The 21,526-nt window shown below is 42.5% G+C and overlaps 1 protein-coding gene across 5 annotated transcripts; it reads left to right on the top strand.

Moving 5' to 3' along the window:
• The first annotated feature begins 279 nt into the window (after positions 1–279).
• On the top strand, positions 280–19,903 carry LOC131818360 (zinc finger protein 724-like). Of its 5 annotated transcripts, XM_059152755.1 has the most exons (5): positions 280–454; positions 648–706; positions 4,525–4,651; positions 5,349–5,444; positions 17,064–19,903. In XM_059152755.1, the coding sequence occupies exons 2-5, from the start codon at positions 692–694 to the stop codon at positions 18,971–18,973; spliced, it is 2,148 nt and encodes a 715-aa protein (XP_059008738.1). In that variant the 5' UTR covers positions 280–454; positions 648–691; the 3' UTR covers positions 18,974–19,903. The 5 variants fall into 5 exon arrangements, with proteins under 5 accessions (XP_059008738.1, XP_059008737.1, XP_059008739.1 ...); XM_059152754.1 differs by lacking the exon at positions 280–454 and having other exon boundaries at positions 461–706; XM_059152756.1 differs by lacking the exon at positions 280–454 and having other exon boundaries at positions 461–706; positions 5,352–5,444.
• Positions 19,904–21,526: the final 1,623 nt, after the last annotated feature.

A 21,526-nucleotide genomic window follows, 5' to 3' on the forward strand; every position in this document is an offset into this window, starting at 1 on the left:
CTCAGCAGGTCGGGGCCGCAAAACCTGCAGTCTCCCAAAACTCTGATGGTGGAGAAGGCAGGGCTCGAATTCTCTTCCCAGCCCCAGCCTTGGTTCCCCTGCTTGGTCTGGTCACCTCCCCAGTTTTTCCCAGCAGGGTCACCTGTGGAGTTTCAGGAAGGATCTCCTCTGCGGGCCTCCCCCTCAGATTCTGTCAGTTGGTTTGGGCGAAAACAACACTGTTGTGTTAATTAAGGGCTCCAGGAGATTCTCAGTGAGGCCAAGGGGGAGCCCGAGGGCTTTTGGTGGTTTTCTGAGAGTGTATTTGCTGCTTTGGTCCTGAAGAAATGACAGGGTCTCTGCTCCGTGAGTCTGGGAAGGTCGGGTCCATGCGTCCAATGCAGCCCGCTCTTCGATGCTGATGCTGACGTTGTGAGTGGCGGTGGGAGGGAACCCCTCCCTCCCCACAAAGCAGGTGAGGAAAATGCAGGGATGGGTGTCCTCAGGGGAGCTAACAGTTTCTGAGCTGCTCCGGACACAAAGGACTGGGAAGTTGGGCCTTTTCTGCATCTCCAAGTCCTGCCCGCGGGCAAGCGGTGTGAGGAGAAAGAACTCTGTTGCTGGATTTCAGGGCATTTTCTCCTGATGCAGCTGTGATTTCCCCCCAGATCCCTCGTGAGGACGAATTCTAGAGGTGGAGGCGAAGGCAGAAATGGCCGGTTCTCAGGTGAGTCTGGTGTCCCCACAGAGCCATGTCCTCTGTTTCTCCGCAGACCGTCGTGTTTAGAAGCTGCAGATATGGATGCCTCAAATATGGGTGCTTCTCTATTCTGCGTTCACCTATTTATAAGATGTGGTCAGAATTGATACTCATGGTTAGGTTTTTTGAATGCTTCTCTATGTCCCAGAGCTTTCGGTCCTGTGTCCCCAGCCTGGCTTCAATAGTGGGTCAGCCATTGTCACTTTGACTTAAAGCCAAGCGAGGAGTGTCTATTCTGTTGGTGACAGATCCGGAGGGTAAGGTGTTGAGTCCAAGATTCCTCTGGCTGATGAGGTCTGGTCCTGGGATGTCAGGGAGGGAAATAATTTCTCATTCGGGCTCTTCTGCATTCTCGATCAGCTGTGGCAGCTGGGGAGTAAGTAAATGCAGACGTAAACTCGATGAGTAGGAGTCCAGAAAAACTTGAAAACTTCTCATTCTAAGAAAGGGGGTGTGAGTGTCTTCATCTTTAGCACGTGAAAGAGATATTCTTTTTTTTTTTTTTAATTTTATTTTTTAAAAGATTTTGTTTATTTATGTGACATACAGAGATCACAGGTAGGTAAAAAGACGGGCATAGGGAGAGGGGAGGAAGCAGGCTCTCCGCTGAGCAGAGAGCCTGATGCATGGATCGATCTCAGGACCCTGGGATCATGACCCCAGCTGAAGACAGAGGCTTTAACCCACTGAGCAACCCAGATGCCTTTGAAAGAGATATTCTACTTAAAGTCCACTAGAGGAGGGTGCCTGGGGGCTCAGTGAACTAAGGTTGGAGTGTTGATTGCAGCTCAGGTTGGGATCCCAGGGTCCTGAACTCTTATCCCCGTTTCTTGCTCTGTGCCCAGAGGGGAGTCTGCTTAAAGATTCTCTTCTTCTCCTGCCTTTCCCCATCTCCTCTAAAATATAAATCAATCTTGGGGATCGAAGGTGGTTCAGTCAGTTAAGAGTCTGCTTTCTGACTTCAGCTCAGGTAGTGATCTTGGGGACCTGAGATCCAGCCCCACATCAGGCTCCCAGGTGGGCAGGGATCCTGCTGCTTCCTCTCCCTCTGATTCTCTGCCTGTTTGCGGTCTCTCTCTTGCTCTCTGAAATAAATACAATATTTTTTTCAAAATTTTACATATGGTAGCACCTGGGTGGCTCAGTGGATTAAGCCTCTGCCTGCAGCTTAGGTCATGATCTCCGGTTCCTGGGGTCCAGCCCCACATCCGGTTCCCAGGTGGGCAGGCATCCTGCTTCTTCCTCTCCTTCTCCTGTTCTGCCTGCTTGCGCTATCTCACTTGCTTTCTTTGAAATAAATACTGTTTTTGTAAAAAAAAAAAAATATACATATTTGTAAGAAAAAGAGAGCACAAGTAGGGTGTGTTATGGGCAGAGGCAGAAGGCTCCCCACTGAGCAAAGACACTCCCCCACTGCTCCAATGTAGGAGGAATTCCCAGGACCTTGTGTCTTGGCCTGAAGCAGAAGGCTTATGCCCACTGACTGAGGCATCCAGGTGCTCCTATAAATATAATCTTTTTTTAAATAAATATTTTATTTACTTGAGAGACGGAGATTGCAAGTAGTCTGAGAAGCAAGCAGAGGCTACTTGCTGAGCAGAGAGCCCCTTGCAGGGCTGGATTCCAGGACTCTGGGATCATGACCTGAGCAGAAGGCAGAGGCTTTAACCCACTGAGCCACCCAGGTGCCCCTATAAATATAATCTTTAAGAAGATGAAAATAAAAATAAATCTTAAAAATTCAAAGAAAAGAAAGGAGTAAACTAGCAATTTCTAGCACAGGGATGCTGTGTTGTCTCAGTGTAGTGTCTCTCTCAGTTACTTGGGGCCCCAGATGAGTGTCCACGATTAGCTGGAAGTCCGTCCAGAAGCACTGCCGGAATTCCCCTGTGGTGGAAGTTTCCTGAAGACCTAAGAGATCAGCAGGCAGTGGGGCACAGGAGAACTTGTCTGCAAGGGGCAGTGTATGGGGGTTACTTTTCAGGAGAAGGGAGGTGAGTTCTGGGGAACCTGTGGGACTTGCTCCTTTCTGCTTACTGTACCTGGTTCTCAGAAGCCCATTGGTTCCTTAGGGTCTTGGTAGTTTTGAGGTGGGTCCCCTGCTGGGCCTGTCTGGACTCAGCCAAGGGGACACTGGGGCCCTTCCTCCACTTCTTTGTTCAAGCCTTCTTGCCTAAAAGCAGCCTCTACATATCATATAGTGATTCAATTGTTTAAGTATTCAATTGTTTACTGTATTTCAAAAATCTCTGAAATCCTGTTTTCAGTCCATTGGAAACACCAGTGATGATGTGTCCTTTGATGTGCATTAGGCGCTGATAACGTTTGTTTCCATTGAGCTGATGTGAACTTTTATTGGCTTGGTGCTGTCTGCCAGATCCTCCCCTGAAATGTTTCTATTTTCCTTCCTGTCTTTTGTAAGGAACATGGAGTACTGAGGAATATGCAGGAACTGTTGCATTCCAGGGTAAACTATTTCTTCTGTATTTCTCTTGTTGTAGGTTCATTCTATTTTTTTTTTTTTTTAAAGATTTTATTTATTCGACAGAGAGAGATCACAAGGAGGCAGAGAGGCAGGCAGAGAGAGAGGAGGAAGCAGGCTCCCCACCGAGCAGAGAGCCCGATGCGGGGCTCGATCCCAGGACCCTAGGATCCTGACCTGAGCTGAAAGCAGAGGCTTTAACCCACTGAGCCACCCAGGCACCCCGGTTCATTCTTTTTTCTTCCTTCCTTTCTTCTTTTAAAAGTTTTCTCAGCTGAGAGAGAAAGTGCTTGAGAGTGATGAAAGGGAAAGAGGGAGAAGCAGATTCCCACTGAGTGGGGAGTTCAACTCAGGGCTCTATCCCAGGAGTTTGAGATCATGACCTGAGCTGAAGGCAGACCCTTAACCAGCTGAACTATCTGGGTCCTCCTTGCTTGTAGTTTCTGAGGAGAACAAAGTCAGAAGAGGTGTGGATAAAATGAATTGTCCTTCAACTTCCAGTTTGTTGATAAATACCTGAGAAAGGCAGAGTAGGACATTCCTCAGAGAACTCACAACTGCCTCAAGGTTAATGTTTTGTCGGATGCAAAAAGAAGCCTTAGCCTAACAATAGACCTCCAGAATCCTGTAATTCCTCTTTAACATATGAAAATTGCTTTGGAAACTTGAACTCCATTCCTCAAAGGTAGCTTAGGCACCATCCTTCAAGCTTGGGACCCACTGATAAATATCTGGAGGGTGTCTTGATTAAAGTGTTAATATACAGTGAGTGGCCTCATCAAAACACCAGCTGGGAGGCCCTGAGGGTCCTGGAAACTGGCTTCCAAATTCCTTAGAGCCTCCTGCTATCACTCACCCCCTCCCCACCTGAAAGCATAGAACCAGTCCTGCTCACATTCCTCTCCACTTGCGTTAGGACCACAGTGTTTGTACCATGGCTATCTCAACAATCCTTTCTTCATCACTCACTCCAGAGCCCCAATATTTCACATCAAAACATACCTAGAATTTCTTGACCATTGGCTCCTCTCCCACATCCCAACACTTTGCACTGGACAAGGAAGGCTGTCACCTCTGTGTAGTGAACAGAGTTGAATTCTGGGAGTGAAAGTTTTCAACCAGGCAGCCCTCTGCCCCATAGGGTTTTTTGTTTTTTTGTTTTTTGTTTTTAACTCCACACCCATCTCAGGGAGAAGGAATGGTCAGATCTAGTTCTAGTTGGTGACATTAACTCCAGGTTTAATCTTAGGATACATTGTGAACTGTGTCAATGGACACTTGGAGACTGTGGTATTTATTACAGGGACTGCTGACCTTCAGGGATGTGGCCATAGAATTCTCGGAGGATGAGTGGGAATGCCTGACCCACACTCAGCGGCAACTGTACCGGGATGTGATGTTGGAGAGCTATGGACACCTCCTCTTCTTGGGTGAGGACGACTCCTTCCAGATTTCCCAAACACTACTCAGGGTTTTATTCCTTCCCATGAAGACTGTCTTTTTGGAGATTTCTCTTGGAATGACTAGAATTCAGATTCAGGCAGAAAGGGAAATAAGTAGATGGAGAGAACAGTCTTCATGGGGTTTCCTTCTCAGCCTTAGCTTCTCCTTCCTCAAGGAAACATCATTGCTTGTGTAGAGGAGGGGCAGTTCTCAACCTTTAGTGACATAAATGGTGCTGCTCACACCTTAAACCAACATTTCCCCTTCTTATTATCATGTCTACTACTTGGAAGTGTAGGTCAAGATGTGAACAATGGAAATTTCTCTTGTGTGTGTGTGTGTGTGTGTGTGTTTTTTAAGACATTATTTACTTATCTGACAGAGAAGGATGACAGGTAGGCAGAGAAGCAGGCAGGGGGCTGGGAAGCAGGCTCACCACCAAGCAGAGAGCCTGATGTGGGGCTTGATCCCAGGACCCTGAGATAATGACCTAAGCCAAAGGAGGCTTATCATCCTGAGCCACTCAGGTGCTCTGCCTCCTGTGTTTTCTAAAGGGTCTGTTGGAGAACAGCTTTTGGGAAACCATTGTCTAGGATTGTACAATATTGTCTCTTCTCTCCTGAACACAAGACTGATGGACCGTTAGAATTGGCAGCAATAGTCATTTTCCTTTTTCCTCATAAGCAGGTCTTCAGTCAAAACCAGACCTGATCATGTTTTTGGAGCAAGAGAAGCAGCTCTGGGATGTGAAGAGAAAGGAGACCAGAGGCTTCCATTCAGGTAGGTGGGAACAAGTGAGGCAGATAACAGAGGGGAGGTCCAAGTCTGAAGGAGGAGGGTGGACCTTAAGCAGTGTTTCGAGTAGCTCTCCTTGAATGTCAGTTGGAGACTTGCCTAGTTTAATGTCTCTCTCTTTCCAAGCGAAACGGTCTGCTCTCTAACATTATCAAGTTCTTCTATTCTCTAGGAATTCTCCTTCTGCCATAGTGATGGTCCATCATGTCCATAGGAAGAGCCAGGAGACTCTCCTTTGAGGGGGAGGACTCCCCTAATCTGAGAGCTTTCTATTGTTGTGAGGGCCCTGGGGAAATCATGCCTATTTCTGAGGGCCTATACACCACAGCCTTTGTCAATTCTGGTTATCATTATGGGACAAGTAGGTCAGGGTAGTTGTATGCACACTGGAGTGTGGTGGGGAAATTCCCAGAACACTGGAGACAGATTTTTAATGTTTTCTGGCTTATACTTTCTAAGGCATAGAGGCTTTAATCTTAGTCTTACAAAATTCAGTTTCAATAAATTCTTCAGGTAACAAAGTACTGCCCTAAAATGAGAAAATGTACTGCTTTATTTCCCTTCAAATGGTCTTTTTTCTTTTTCTTTCTTTTTTTTCCCCCATATCAAAATTTCTGCTCTATGAGTTCATTTTAAAGTGGTGAAATACTGTAATGTCTCTATTTGTTTACAAGAACTCCGACCTATAAAATCATATTGGGGAACTACCACATTTAGAACTTGAACTTGTAGCCTTTAAGAAATTTTCATTAATTACCTTATTTTTTAATAATTGCATCATTGTATGATTGTTCTGTGAACTTGTGACTTTGTCATGTGTTTTTTCACTTTGTAATTAGTTTTATACGAGATTTATCTTTGAGTTTTTTACATCAAATGTCTTGATAGGACATGGGCATGTGCTTTATAAGAAGTGAGTTAGACAATTAGTAATATTCCCATATAGTTTGTTTAAAAATTTCATTTGTTTCAGACAGAGAGAGAGAGAGAGAGAGAGAGAATGAGTACGGAGGGGAAGGGCAAAAGGAGAGGGAGATGCCCAGTCCCTGCTGAGCAGGGCGCCCAGTGTGGGGCTGGATCCCAGAACCCTGAGATCATGACCTGAACTGAAGGAAGATGCTTAACTGACTGACCCCCCAGGTACCTCAGACCTCCATGTTTGAAAAATCCTTGTGTTCAGTAATGCAGTGTTGCTTCATGGAAAATTAATCATGAGCTTTTTCTTCTACTTTCCTCAGAATGTATCAGAATTTAATCCCAAATATTAATTTCACTTACAGTGTCTCTCCACATATTTTCAATATCTATGAGGTTTATTTATTCAGAAATGAAGATGATGTTTGTTTCCTGTGTCTTAACCGAATGCACTATAGGGTTACATTCTGTGGAGGAGAACGAATATATTAATACCATAATATACATAATTACATACATAATATGTAATACATATGTTACATGACCAATCAGCGAGCCGGGTACAGGAGGGAGCGAATCAGGCTGTGCACCTAAAGGAACAACTTCACTAGCAACCAATGCTGTTTACCTCCTCTTTGGGCGTTCCGCTTAGTCTCACGAGGCAATCCTAACCTGGCAACTAGCCAGGCGCCATCTTTTAATGGCAGAGGCTGCCCTGACCAGGGGCCTGCCTCCGACACCATAATACACGTCTTTCAAGCTTTTTAAGTGTTCATAAAGTTTTTACTTAGAGCTGTTTATGATTGATTTTAATGAGAATTCTTTACGATACTATAGTCCATGAAGACATGCCAATCAGTTGCTTGTTTTTCATGGGTACATAGACAAAGTTCAAAATTATGGTAATATAGAAGTTTTCCTTTTCTGTCATACATCAATGTTTTATTTAGAATTTTGTGGGTTGAGTTTCCTCTTATTCTGGTTTGGTAATTTCCTAAGAACGTGCTTCCTTGTCTGGCTCATTCCACGACATTAGCTAGGTGTGGGTTGGGTTTTATCTGTGCAGGTTGTTAGAGGAAGAGAATTTTCAGTTCAGTATATTTTGGCATATTTCAAGACCATGTGAGTATAACAAAAAAGAATGAGCTTTATGCTTTTTGCTGGTAAATTATGTGTGTTTTTGTCTTTGGTTTGTATGTCGCACATATACTATGTTGCCCTTACTTTTTTTCTCCTTGGTGAGTGGTCAGTGAATGTTGTACCATGTCTATGTGAGTTGTCATCCACATAGAATTAATTTCTTCATGTATTTGTGGGTGAATTTTTATTCTCTGCATGAGAGAAAGACTCTTTTGAATTCAGAGGAATTTTAAAACTTTTTATACTTCTGTATCATATTTTGGTATGAAATACAAAAATATACTTTATCTAATTAATTGTAGGATTAATACCCATGATATGTCTTGATACCTTTGTCATTGAGTTATGTGTCTTCTATGAGTATTTTCATTGTGGCTATCTTAGAGATTCATTAAAACAACTTAGCTGTAAAACAAACATTTTATTTTTATTTTTTAAAGATTTTATTTATTTATTTGACACAGAGAGAGATCACAAGTGCAGAGAGGTAGGCAGGGAGAGAGGGGGAAGCAGGCTCCGCGCTGAGCACAGAGCCCAGGGTGGGTCTATATTCCAGTTCCATGAGATCTTGAACTGAACCGAAGGCAGAGGCTCAACTGACTGAGTCACCCAGGTGCCCTGAAACAAACCTTTGTTAAAACTCAGTGTCAGTTATATAGAAAACTCTTCCTGTCTGCACCCTTGCACCCCCTCCCGACTTTGTTACTGACATCACAAATTCTTTTATACTCTGTGACCTACATTTGTGATTTTTCTTCATTTTTTATTTTTTATTTTTTATTTTTCCAAAACAAAGCTCTGTAGCAGAAATAAATGTGACTGGTATTTCATTGCAACACAGCAGGTTTGTGTAATTGTCTATATATTTATGTTCAATGACCTGTGTTCTCAGGTCATTGGGGATTCTGGGTAGAATCCTTTTATGTCATCTAGAAAGACTTGCTTTAATGGTTCTTGTAGGACAGATCTACTGGTAAGCTTAGAGGGGTTTTTACTTGGGAATGTCTTCGTTTCTGCCTCTGTGGAAAATAATATTGCTATGTAAAGTATTGTTGGTGGCTCTTTTTTCAATCTTTGAGTACCTGAGTACGTTATGCTGGGCCCATTCCTGTTTGGACTGCTGAGAATCCTCCCAGTGATTTTCTAGGAGCTCTTGCACAAGATGAAGTGGATTTGCCATGTGTTTCTTTTTAGATTTATTTGTTTGTTTGTTTGTTTGTTTGTTTATTTGACAGAGGGAGGTCACAATTAGGTAAAGAGGCAGGTAGAGAGGGAGAAACAGGCGCCCTGCTGAGCAGAGAGCTGGATTTGGGGCTCCATCCCAGGAGCCTGAGATCATGACCTGAGCCAAATGCAGGGACTTAACCCACTGAACCACCCAGCGGTCCCTGTCATTGTGTTTCAAAAGTCTCTCTCCATCTGTGGTGTTTGATGGGTAAATTACAACCTGTTGTGAGTCATCCCATTCTTTGTATGAGGTCTGCTGTATATACCATAGTTTTATAAGGAACTAATTTGAAGAAATTAAATATGAAGGCAATCATAATGAAAACACATTTACTGTAGTGCACTGGATTTATATCAAGCAAACTTCTCTGTGTATAAGTGGACCGTTATTGATGAAAAGCACATTATTTAGTGATGGACTGTATTTGTTAGTAGACTTTAAAGGACTCAGGGGCAGAAGGACCTCTAAAGAGAGACAATTATTTTTAGTGTGATTCGGTTTTTCTTTTGACTCTATTTTGTACATGTAGATGGGTTTCCAAAGAAAACCAGAGGAGCAGAAGTTTCATCAGATAAACTAGCTTTTTATCTTTTGTTTATACTGCTTTGATATCAGGGTACTGCTGACCTCACAGAATGCTATTGAGTGTATTTCTCTATTTCAGAATTACAAGATTTTCTTTATTGCTACGATTTTGATAAGGACTGTCATGAATGGTTTTTGTAAATGTTAGTTTCATTTTCTTGTCCTGAGCCAGGGCTCACCATCTAACACCCAGGGGTTCTACCTACTGATGGCTAATTGAACAAAGTCACTGCAGATATAATGATAAGCCACAGCTACAAAATTCTCAAGGACTATCGATCAAATTTTACCCTGTATGTTTCTCCTGTTGTTTTGTGAGCATAGAAAACACAAGGAGAGTTTTAGGGTTTTGATCTGCACAGAATGCGATGTGTCATATTAAGCTAAAGATCAATTTTGAAGTCGCAGAACTAAGTAGGAAGAAGCACGTGTACATACATATGTGTGTGTACCTATATCTTCAGAAGGAAAAGAAACCTTGGTTCAAACCAGGTCATTTCCAAGTTTGAAAACTGATGATTGCCTAGCAAGTAAAGAGATTCTAGATTCAGAATAGAAATAGTTTTCTCTGTATTGTATTGAATTTATGCTTCCTACATCTAGTGTACCTTAATTTGAGACTCTCCCCATGTGAATCGTCTCTTACATAACTGGGTTTTACTCCGGTAGGATCTACTCTGTTGTCCTTATTCCTGTGTTGATGTGTTGCTTACCTGCCTTGATAGAGATTTTTAACAAGAGTTTCCATGGAATGTCATGGTATTCAAAATTTAATTTAAATGTGAGAGTAGTGGCACCTGGGTGGCTCAGTGGGTTAAAGCCTCTGCCTTCAGCTCAGGTGATCATCCCAGGGTCCTGGGATCAAGCCCCACATCAGGCTCTCTCCTCTGCCGGGAGCCTGCTTCCTCCTCTCGCTCTCTCTGCCTGAATCTCTGCCCACTGTGGCCTCTGTCTGTCAAATAAATAAATAAAATCTTTAAAAAATATAAATAAATGTGAGTGTAATTCTCCAGGGGGAATTATAAATTCCTTTAGTTAAATTGAGACATCGCTCCTTCCTTTACGATTGGAGAAGTAACCGTTCCTTAGTTGTTGTTATTTTCCCTTCTAGGAAGTGATGTCATCCATGTTGTTCACTTCAGTGTCAGCACTTATTAAAGAAAAATGTGGAGACTTCATGATTTTTTTTTAACATTTATTTGAAGGAAACAAATATGGAACAGGGCTTGGTGCTGACTAGTCGTTCTAACTTAAACAGAACATAGTGTTCTGTAAGGTGTGATGGAGCAGCATTGGTATCCCAGGAATATAACCCAACATAGGTCTCCACCAGGATAGATGGGTGATCTTGCAAGCATGATGACCTGTCGTTGGCAGGGCACGCCCTCACTTCTACTCAGCCCTGGGGTGAATCTATCCTGTGCTCTGATCTTTGTGCAAGGCACTGAATCATTGAGAAGTCAGTCACCAATTACCAGCAGTGACAATTTCTGCTGCAAACAGCCTTCCCAACATTTGGAGCTGTCCCTATGTTGTTTCAGAGCTCACATTGTCCCTACACGCCTCTTGACCTGAGTGAAAAGAGGATTTGAATGAGTTGTAGAGACCGGTACCATTCAAGTTGGGTAGCATGGTACGCTCATATTGAACATGGAATCAGTTGAAGGATAATACATTTTTCAGTAGCGGTTCTGCTGTGGTCAGCAATACCATGAAAGCCTGTTGCATACATGCAGAAAAAAAGGTGGATATTTGGTTATTTACATATCCAGTGAGTTGGTAGATGCTCAGGTCTTCTGAAATAGCCCAGACAACCTCAAGTGTAATCTGATTTTTACATGTCTTCTTTCTGGGATTGTCTACCCCCAGCCATGTGCTTATACCTGAATTATCCTGGACCCAGGATAACTGCCCAGCACCAGAGAGCAATCCATGTTTCTTGTAGCAAAGGAGACAGTGTAAACCTCATGGGACATAGTGGATTTGATTTTAAGTGTTTTCTGTTCTCATTCAGGGAAAGCCTTCCTCCCCAAGGCAGCACTCTCTCTACGCCATTGACCAGAACTGTCACAGGGGCCAGTCTATGGTGAAACACATTAATTGTAGCAGAGGTGGATGTGGAAGATGTTTTTGAATGTCTCTTCTTTGAATTCTTTCACAGTGTGTGGCGCAAAGGCAATGACACTTTGCCCTGAAACTAACTAGCTGTTTCAAGGAAGCCCTAAAATTGAGAGTGTCCTTAAAGTTAGTGCATGCGGATTTTCTGCTGCCTGCATTGGTGTGCTGATGAAGAACTGCTTAAGCCTGCAATTGTTTATGATCTTCCAATAAAAATAGTCAAATACAGTTTTATCGTGAGAATGCTATATTCAATACTATATAATCCATAACATATATTAATGTCTTTCATGCATTTCTTAACTTAAAAAAAGTATATACATAAGTTCCAGATCAGTTTAAAATAAAGAAAACAGGGGCACCTGGGTGGCTCAGTGGGTTAAAGCCTCTGCCTTCCACTCAGGTCATGATCCCAGGGTCCTGGGATCGAGCCTCGCATCGGGCTCTCTGCTCAGCAGGAAACCTGCTTCCTCCTCTCTCTCTGCCTGCTTCTCTGCCTACTTGTGATCTCTGTCAAATAAATAAATAAAATCTTAAAAAAGAAAACATATTCATTTATAGTACAGAAAGCTCAGGTGAGAGACAGGGGCGGGGCAGAGGGAGAGGGAGAGAGTATCTCAAAGTGACTCCCTAGTGAGCTTGAGGCATGACACAGGGCTCGATCTCAGGACCCTGAGACTGAGATCATGACCCGATCTGAAATGAAAAGTTGGAAGTTTAACCCACTAAGCACCCAGGAGCCCCAGTTTGTGTGTTTGTTTATTTGTTTGTTTGTTTGTTTAAATAATTTATTTTAAAGCACACTAGTGAGTAGAGTGAAGACACAGAGAGAGAGAGAATCCTGAAGCACACTTGCTGCTGAGTGGAGAGCTGATGACATGATCGAACCCAGGACCCTGACATCATGAACTGAGCTGTAATGAAGAGTGGCTACTTAACCAACTGAGCCACCCCAGAAATGACATTAGTCAGTGCTGATGGCTTGGTCTTCTCCCCAGAAACCTGTAAGAGAAGCTCTGAGGTTGTCTAGGGTCTCTGTTCAGGCTTCTAATGGCGCAGGAAGAGAGGCTAGGGTCAGCCATGGGAAGTGACTTAGAACATGCATAGCTACCCAGACAGAGAACAGAGAATATTCTAGTTCAAAGCATTGGCTGGACACCCAAGTCAGGTGCTGACAGTTCTCCTTAGCCAGGTAGGTTCATCTACACAGGAGAATAGGCAATCAGTGGACATTGTCTGTAATAGACCCACACTGACAGCATTTGGGTGAAAGATTTCTACCATGATGTTGAATGAATGCTACTTTGATAGGTTCACAGAGTTGCCAGGGATGTGCCTTTGGTGCTACAGTGTGCATCTTGGGTACCTTCCAGACCTTTGCAGTTGGCCCTATGGCCGGTGGTTGGAAGATCGTAAAGTCAAACCTTCCAGGTACATTAACTTTGCGATTTACCCTGCATGTGACTATACAGCAGCGCCAGGTGAGCAGCAAGAGATCATGATGGAAAATGTATCTGAACTGTAGTGGATATCTGAGACAAATCACACATGTGCCTTATACAGTATTATCACTCTTCCTTGAAGTCATGTGGTAACCTCCTGATCTGTGTGAGCATTTCCTTGATTGATGTTTTAGTTATAATGGCCATTCCACTCATATCTGCATATAAGAAAGCTTGGTAGTGTAGTAATAGCATCTTGATCTTGGGTCAAGGACAGATGAGTTTATTGTGCAGGAAAACAGATGGTCTGTTTTCCTGGCCAAGGATCGGGCATATATGCTAGATGTTCCTTGAAGATACTGGGGTTTCCTATGCTCAGAGTCTCCCAACACAAACCCACCCCATGTGCACTGCGTCTCTGTATGAGTTGAGGGTGGGCGGCTGGCCAGTGGAATTAGTGTGATGAATATGTTTATGATGTTTGCTGTGTCGTGAGCCATAAGACACTTGGACTTTGACCTGGGAATCTCTTCTCTTCTGCCAGTATTGGACACTGCTACAGACCAACAGGTTATAGTATAGGATGTATGTCATCTTGGAATTTTTACATTTATTGAGATTATTGGTGGACTTAATTCAAAACAAAATAGACATTCATAGGTCTGTTTCTTGTTTGTTCATTTAGATTGTTTCACATAAGTGAATACGTACAGTATTTGTATGTCACTTAATTCACATCGCATAACACCTTCTGGGCCAAACCACATATCACAAATGACAACAGACAAAGAAAAAAGCTGAAAGAGACACAAATACAATCTATAGCCTGAATGTTACCAGTGTGGAATGGAGAAGGATGATGGGCAACATGAGGAAGTGGGATTGGGAAGTACAGGCTTCCGTGGGGTGAAAAGAATACAGGGAAGTCCTCCAGTGGTTTTCCCATAGCATTTTATGGTGCCAGATATTAGTTACTATTGGTGAGTATAGTAGCACCTATAGAGTTTTTGAGTCCACATGTTGTAAAGCTAATGTAATGGGACATTGTAGAGTATATATTAATAGAAATGAAATCAAAGCGGATACCAAGAAGCATATACATACATAGATTAGTGTCTTACGAAGTTGCAGGTAAAGAAAACTAAACCTACTCTTCGAAAGAAGCTAATCCTAAGTACTCATATTAGGATAATATCCTAGGAAAGCAAACTGATCTGTATCACAGCGGAGATAAATGTTCTTTTATGTAGAAGGGAAGGGACAGGGAAAGAGAAGCATGTGCCCAGCAGAGCAAAGAAGGGAACTGGAAAACCAAGAAGATCCTGTGGTGCTCACAGGCAGCCCAGGACGAGCAGCCCAGGCCATCCATGGAAGAACAGTCATTTCTGTGAGAGCTTCTTAATTCCATTTCCTTTAACTTGGTCTCTTCTTCTCTCAACACTGAGGCCTGTTAGGAAGTCTTTTCTTTGGAGGTGGATTCTTCTGGGAAGACCAGAAAGTGCAACCATGTTGTATAACTGTGCTCATTTTAGGCAAAGTCAGTTTTCAGAACTAAGCCTATGTTCAAAGAAGTGATCCTGTAGCCTGAATCCATGGGTATTAGCAAAAATGCAGGGGATTGGCGCCTGGGTGGCTCAGTGGGTTAAAACCTCTGCCTTCAGCTCAGGTCATGATCCCAGGGTCCTGGGATCGAGCCCCGCATCGGGTTCTCTGCTTGGCAGGGAGCCTGCTTTGCTTCCCCTCTCTCTGCCTGCCTCTCTGCTTACTTGTAACCTCTGTCTATCAAATCAATAAATAAAATCTTTTTTAAAAAAATGCAGGGGAAACTTGAAATTGATAAAGGCCATGGATGCAGTGGGCTCCAAGCTACAAAATCCAGCATTGCAGCCAGCAGGAGATTTCACCTGCATTTGTTGTGAAGGAGGGAGTTATTTCCATGAGTATGGTGGCATGGAAAATTAAAGAAGGAAAACTAAGAGGAGGTCCAGAGAAGAGTGATTGGGTTAAGTTTGTTATGCAGGGTTGGCTTGAATGAAGATTGATGGGAAGCGAAGAACTCCATAATCACCTGGATGCTCTGCCCCCTTTTTAGGAACCTTTGAAACTATCGTGATTCATTCTTATTCCTTGGTTCAGGGTTAGGAAATCAGTCTTAATAACTTGTTCAATTTTAGGAATTCCCTGCTTTGTTTTGTTTTTTGTTTGTTTGTTTTCATAAATTTCCTTATTTAGGGGCACTGGTTAGCTCAGTGGGTTAAAGCCTCTGCCTTTAGCTCAGGTCACAATGCCAGGGTCCCGGGAATGAGCCCGGCATCGGGCTCTGTGATTATTGGGGAGCCTGCTTCTCCCTTTCTCTCTGCCTGCCTCTCTGCCTACTTGTGATCTCTGTCTGTCAAGTAAATAAGTTAAATCATAAAAAAACAAATTTCCCTATTTATTATTATGTAATGGTTTATGGAGTTAAAGCATTGCCAGTTTTGTTTTATTGATTGAAATGGGCATTACTTTCTGTGTTCCATTAGTGTTAACCTTTTATTTTATTTACTTAAGATTTTTCTTTTTTTCATTCCTCTACTAAATTTCATCCTAGTCTCTTCCTTTTTTAGTTCCTTGGTGGAAATTAAGTTGTTTATTCCAAGATTTTTCTGAGCTCCGTATTGTATAACATGAACAACTTGGGAAACGGCAAGTCTAGTAGGGAAATACTGGCAGAAATAAACAATACAACAATGACCAAAAGCAGTAAAAAAATTAAAATGATGATTTTAAGGCATTTCTGTAACCATGTAAGGTGTGAACAAGGAGTTTTACTGTTTCTTTTTCAGTTTAGATTCCTTTACTCTATTTTTCATTGCATAATTGTTCTGACTAGAATGTTTAGTATTCTACTCAAAGGCATTGTTGGGGTCACTTCATTACCTGCTGATGATAGAAGAGAATGTTGCAGACGGTTCCTACTGAATAGGTTTCATCTTTTCATACATCTGTGGCATTCATTAGGTTGGGGTTTCCTTCTCTCTCTACTTTGAGTGCTTTTAACATGACACGTTGTCCAGTATGCCCATATTTGTATTCTGTCTCCCTTAATGTGATCATGTCATTTTTGCCCTTCGTTCTGTTAATGCAGAGTCTTGAATTTCTGGTTTTATTTGGCCTGCATGAGCTGGGAATGCTGGTGCCACAGAGAGAGTGTTCAGCTAGTTTCTCTGATATCTATGCCTTGGAAATGTTTGAGGAGATTTGCAGTCCTTTCTCCTTCAGTGTCTGTTTGAATATCCAGTGAGCCCCTCTCGGACGCAATTTTTGTTCATTGGGTTTTTTTGATCTGTTCCTCTTTCATTTGGCTTCCCAGTTGTAGATCTGTTGAGATGTTCTCTATTTTCCTGAGTGATCCAGTCTAAATTTGTTATACCTTTTCTTTTTTTTTTTTTTTTAAGATTTTATTTATTTATTTGACAGAGAGGAATCACAAGTAGATGGAGAGGCAGGCAGAGACAGAGAGAGAGAGGGAAGCAGGCTCCCTGCTGAGCAGAGAGCCCGATGTGGGACTCTATCCCAGGACCCTGAGATCATGACCTGAGTCGAAGGCAGCCGCTTAACCCACTGAGCCACACAGGTGCCCCTGTTAAACCTTTTATGAAATTTGTACTTGTCTTTTAGTATGAATTTGTGGGCACTGATTATCCACTGTTGCCTCTTACAATTACTTTTATTCCTGCAGTCAGTTATACTGTGTCTGCTTTTACTTCTTCACTTATCTTTATTTCTTTAGTTAATCAGCTGCCAGTGTTGTTGATCTTTTCCACCAAACAACTCTTCCTGTGCTTGATAGGTTCCTATTTTTACTCCATTTGAGTCAGTTCATTTATCTGTTTACATATCCTCCGTTCTTCTGCTAATTTTGAGGTTATATGATCCTTTTTCTGACTATTAGAGATACATGAAAGTGATTTCTGCTACACCGTGACCATATCACAGAATTATCTATTAGGATATATGGCCAATACGTTGTGTGCCATGTTATGTATCTATGGAGAAATGAGGTCCTGATGACTCCTTGTCAGCCATCTTTCTGACATGGTCTGTTTCCCTTGATGTTTCTGCATTATTAGTCTTCAGTATATTCTTATGATTGTAGTAAGTGCAATGGTTTTACTTTTATTTGTTATCTTTCAGCTGTATCTTCACATGACACCCAGAGTTTCCCGCTAAAGCAGAGCATAGAAGGTTTTTTCCAGAATGAATCAATGACCAGATACAAACACAGTGCTGTTGAGATTTTATACTTACGCAGAGACTGGGACAGTGATGGGGAGAGTGAAGGGCATCAAAAAAATCCTGGACGATACACCCAAACCAAGGCAATTGCCCTTAATGAGAATCTCACTGCCCCAAGTGGTGAAGTATATAAACCGCTGCAGAAAACCTCCCTTTTTAAGTCAACTGTTTCTGCAGAGCAGTGTGTTTCTGTCAGCACAAGCTCCAGTCAGATATTCAAACATAGCTATTCGTGGACAGACCATTTGGCAGATTTGGAAGGTAACCTACTCCATGCTGAAGATAACGATTTGAGCCATTTAGAAAATAGGACTGGCCTGACCTTAAATCAGAGATTTAGAAATGAAGAACAATGTGCTCAGTGGGATCCATATGAGAGGCGCTCCACTGAGGAGTCAACCCTCCAGAATGACCAGAGGCTTTTCACTGGAGACAGAATTATTCAATGCACTGAATCTCAGAAAACATTGAACCAGGGCTCCAGTGTTCACCGATGTGTCAAGGCTTGGTTTGCAGAGAACCATTATGAATGTGATAAATGTGGGGAAGGCTTTCATCCAAGCTCTAACCTCAGTATACATAATGGTCACTGCTTGGGAGACAGTCCTCATAAATGGAATGAATGTGGGAAAGCTCATAACCAGTCCTCTCGTGTTGGTGATCATCAGAGATTTCACGAGGGAAAAAATGCATTCAGTACTAATGAAGCAGGGACCATGTTTTGTCAGTCATCAAGCGTAAACATCAATGAGATAATCCTTTTGGGAAAGGAAACTAACATTTTAAAGGAATGTGGTAAATGCTTTGACTGCCACTCAACACTATGTCAACATCAGCGAATGCATACTGGAGAAAAAATACACATTTGTGAAGAAGGTGGTCCAAGCTTGAATGACTGTTTATCAAAAAATGAACATTCGCAGATCTGTTCTGGAGAAAAACCCTACAAATGTCAAGAATGTGGCAAGGCTTTTAAGAATCACTCAGGTCTTAATAGACATCACAGAATTCATAATAGCAAGAAACCTTACCAATGTCATGAATGTGGCAAGAGCTTTAACAAGCACCCAGCCCTTATTCAACATCACAGAATTCATAGTGGGGATAAACCTTACCAATGTCAAGAATGTGGAAAAGCCTTTTGTGACAGGTCAACCCTTACTCAACATCACAGAAGTCATACTGGAGAGAAACCTTACCGATGCCAAGAATGTGGCAAGGCCTTTGCCTGGAAGTCAAATCGTTCTCGGCACCACAAAATTCACAGTGGAGAGAAACCTTACCAATGTCAAGAATGTGGCAAGGCCTTTTGTGACAGGTCAGCCCTTACTGGACATCACAGAACTCATACTGGAGAAAAACCTTACCGATGTCAGGAATGTGGCAAGGCCTTTATCCACAGCTCAGGCCTGACTAAACATTACAGAACTCATAGTGGAAAGAAACCTTACCAATGTCAAGAATGTGGCAAGGCCTTTTGTGTCAGGTCATCCCTTACTCAACATCACAGAATTCATACTGGAGAGAAACCTTACCAATGTCAAGAATGTGGCAAGGCCTTTTGTGACAGGTCATCCCTTACTCAACATCACAGAATTCATACTGGAGAGAAACCTTACCAGTGTCAGGAATGTGGCAAGGCCTTTAACCACAGCTCACTCTATGCTAAACATTACAGAATTCACACTGGAGAGAAACGTTACCAATGTCAAGAATGTGGCAAGGCCTTTATACACAGCTCAAACCTTACTCGACATCTCAGAGTTCATACTGGAAAGAAACTTGACCAACGTCAAGAATGTTGTTAGGCCTTTACAGGCACTCAGTCCTCACTAAACATCATAATATTCATATGGAATAGATGGCTTACCAGTGTACAGGATGTTTGAATGGGGCACCTGGGTGGCAAAGGCGGTTTTGTGGCTCAGGTCATGATCCCAGGGTCCCAGGATTGAGCTCTGCACTGAGCTCCCTGCTCAGCAGACAGCCTCCTGCTTCCTCTCCCCCTGCCTTACCCTCCTCTCTACTTGTGCTCTCTCTCCATCTCTCTGTCAAATACATAAATAAAATCTTTAAGAAGGAAAGAAAAAAAAGAGTGTGAGAAAAATTGGTTAAAGAGTGCTCACTGATTCATGCCTATGAGAGAATTCATATTAGACAGTAACCTCACAAATGCAACCAGTGTGGCAAGGCCTTTGTCCAGCATGCACGCCTTCTAAACTGAGAATTCATACTGGAAAGACAACAGATGAAAAATGTGGCCAAACTACTAGCAGGCACACAACCCTTCCTGCACATCACGGAATTCATACTGCAGAGAAAATTATGGATATAATGAATGTGAGAGAGTGCCTAAGGACTGCTTATTGTCCTTGAAGAAAGAAGAGGGAGTCGTGCAGTGAACTCTGAATGTATCTTCGTAAGTGCAATCATTAGAGAGTATGACTTGATGTGATTAAATGAGAAAATCCTGACAGATGACTGCAGGAGGGTAGCTAACTCTTCACCCCTACAATGCCATACAATTGAACATACACATTTCTGAGCAATGTACATCAATCCTGAAATTTTCGGAAATAGGTACTCCCACATCCTTATGACAACACTTGAATGCTTTTGCACATGTGTGTTCTGTATTTCAAATGGAGACACTAGAGTGGATTTGATATGCATTACTCAGTGTATGTATGATATTAATGTATTTTCATTAATAAAACAGTGGTGTTTTTTCTTTAAAAGATTTTATTTATTTTGGGGGGGTGCCTGGGTGGCTCAGTGAGTTAAGCCGCTGCCTTCAGCTCAGGTTATGATCTCAGTGTCCTGGGATCGAGTCCCACATCTGGCTCTCTGCTCAGTGGGAAGCCTGCTTCCTCCTCTCTCTCTGCCTGCCTCACTGCCTACTTGTGATCTCTCTCTGTCAAATAAATAAATAAAATCTTGGAAAAAAAGATTTTATTTATTTTTTGACAGAAAGTGATCACAAGTAGGCAGAGAGGCAGGCAGATTGAGAGAGGAGGAGCAGGCTCCCGGTGCAACAGAGAGCTCAATGGGGGCTGGATCCCAAGACCCTGGGATAATGACCTGAGCCGAAAGCAGAGGCTTTAACCCACTAAGCCACCGAGGTGCCCCAGTAAACTGTTTTCTAACATACGGATATGGGTATGCCATGAATGACGTGTTATTCTACGTCTAGTGTTAATCTATTTCATTGCGGGTTGTTGGAGCTGATGGAATCCATCACGTGTTTGGTACTGGAGTAAAACAATATACCTAGGACACCATTTTCCCAGTACTCTGAAGGTCGAAGGGATATGTGATTATATTTCCCCAGTCTATGCTATGATTTTCTCCTCTTTGTGAATAGGATGATATTACTCTATGTGTATTACCAAGCTTTGTGACATAGAGAATACGTATTGTTGGTCTTTTAGCTTGTGTACTCCTTGATACTGCTATTTGGCATTGATTTTGTCTAGCCAGTAGTGTTTTCGGGGCCTTGTACTAACAGGAGCTCTTCCACTAGTGCATTCCCCAGTCAGCACACTGTAGGGGGACAAGTTAATAGAACGTCTTATACGACACTGTACTCTCTCTCAGTGAGCCACCATCACTCCTTTCTTCCAATACCTTCCTTCCCATGTTCCATAGAGAAGACTCCCCCTAAATCTGTTTTAGTCAGAATGGCGTATTCTGGACATAGACTTGGGACTCTATAGTATTGACCCATGGCCCCAAATTTAAGTATGTGCCCCACATCCTGCATTGAGGGTGGTTTTCATGTGTCCGTGAGGTACACATGCACATATGACCATCCTATGTGTGTCATAGATACCCCATAAGAAAGAGAAATATTTCCCAAGTAGAGTGATGTAGTAGCCTAGGGAAGAGAAAAAAAAATTAAGATGAGGACTTAGCATGTAGGGTAGGCCAACTGTGCTGAGCTTCCCAAGTGACTTCCTAGATGTAGAAAAATAACTTGTACTTGTTTTATGACCTACTTATCTCCAGAGTTGTATTCACCCTCATTTTTTTTTTTTTTTTTTTTTTTTTTGCTACATAGGAACCACAGCCATTCTCTTTTTTGCCTGTGTTGTGGAGAGAGTGTCTTCAGAAGATGCTTAATTGAGATTAGACAGATGGAAAGCCGATGGGTATTAAGACATAAAGCATGGGGTTGTGTGAATTGAATCTAATTTTAATATAAGGAAGTTACCATTCTTCAAGAGAAAGACAAGACCTATTAAAACTAAATGTGAGGAACTCTTTCCCATGTGGGGAGGGACCTGGAGGTGGCTCCCTTTAGTCACTGCAAGACACAGGCAGCTCTTGTTGGTGTCAATTGGTGAATACTTGTCACGGGG

Source organism: Mustela lutreola, chromosome 16 (genome assembly GCF_030435805.1).
Source record: "Mustela lutreola isolate mMusLut2 chromosome 16, mMusLut2.pri, whole genome shotgun sequence".
Taxonomy (NCBI): Eukaryota; Metazoa; Chordata; class Mammalia; order Carnivora; family Mustelidae; genus Mustela; species Mustela lutreola.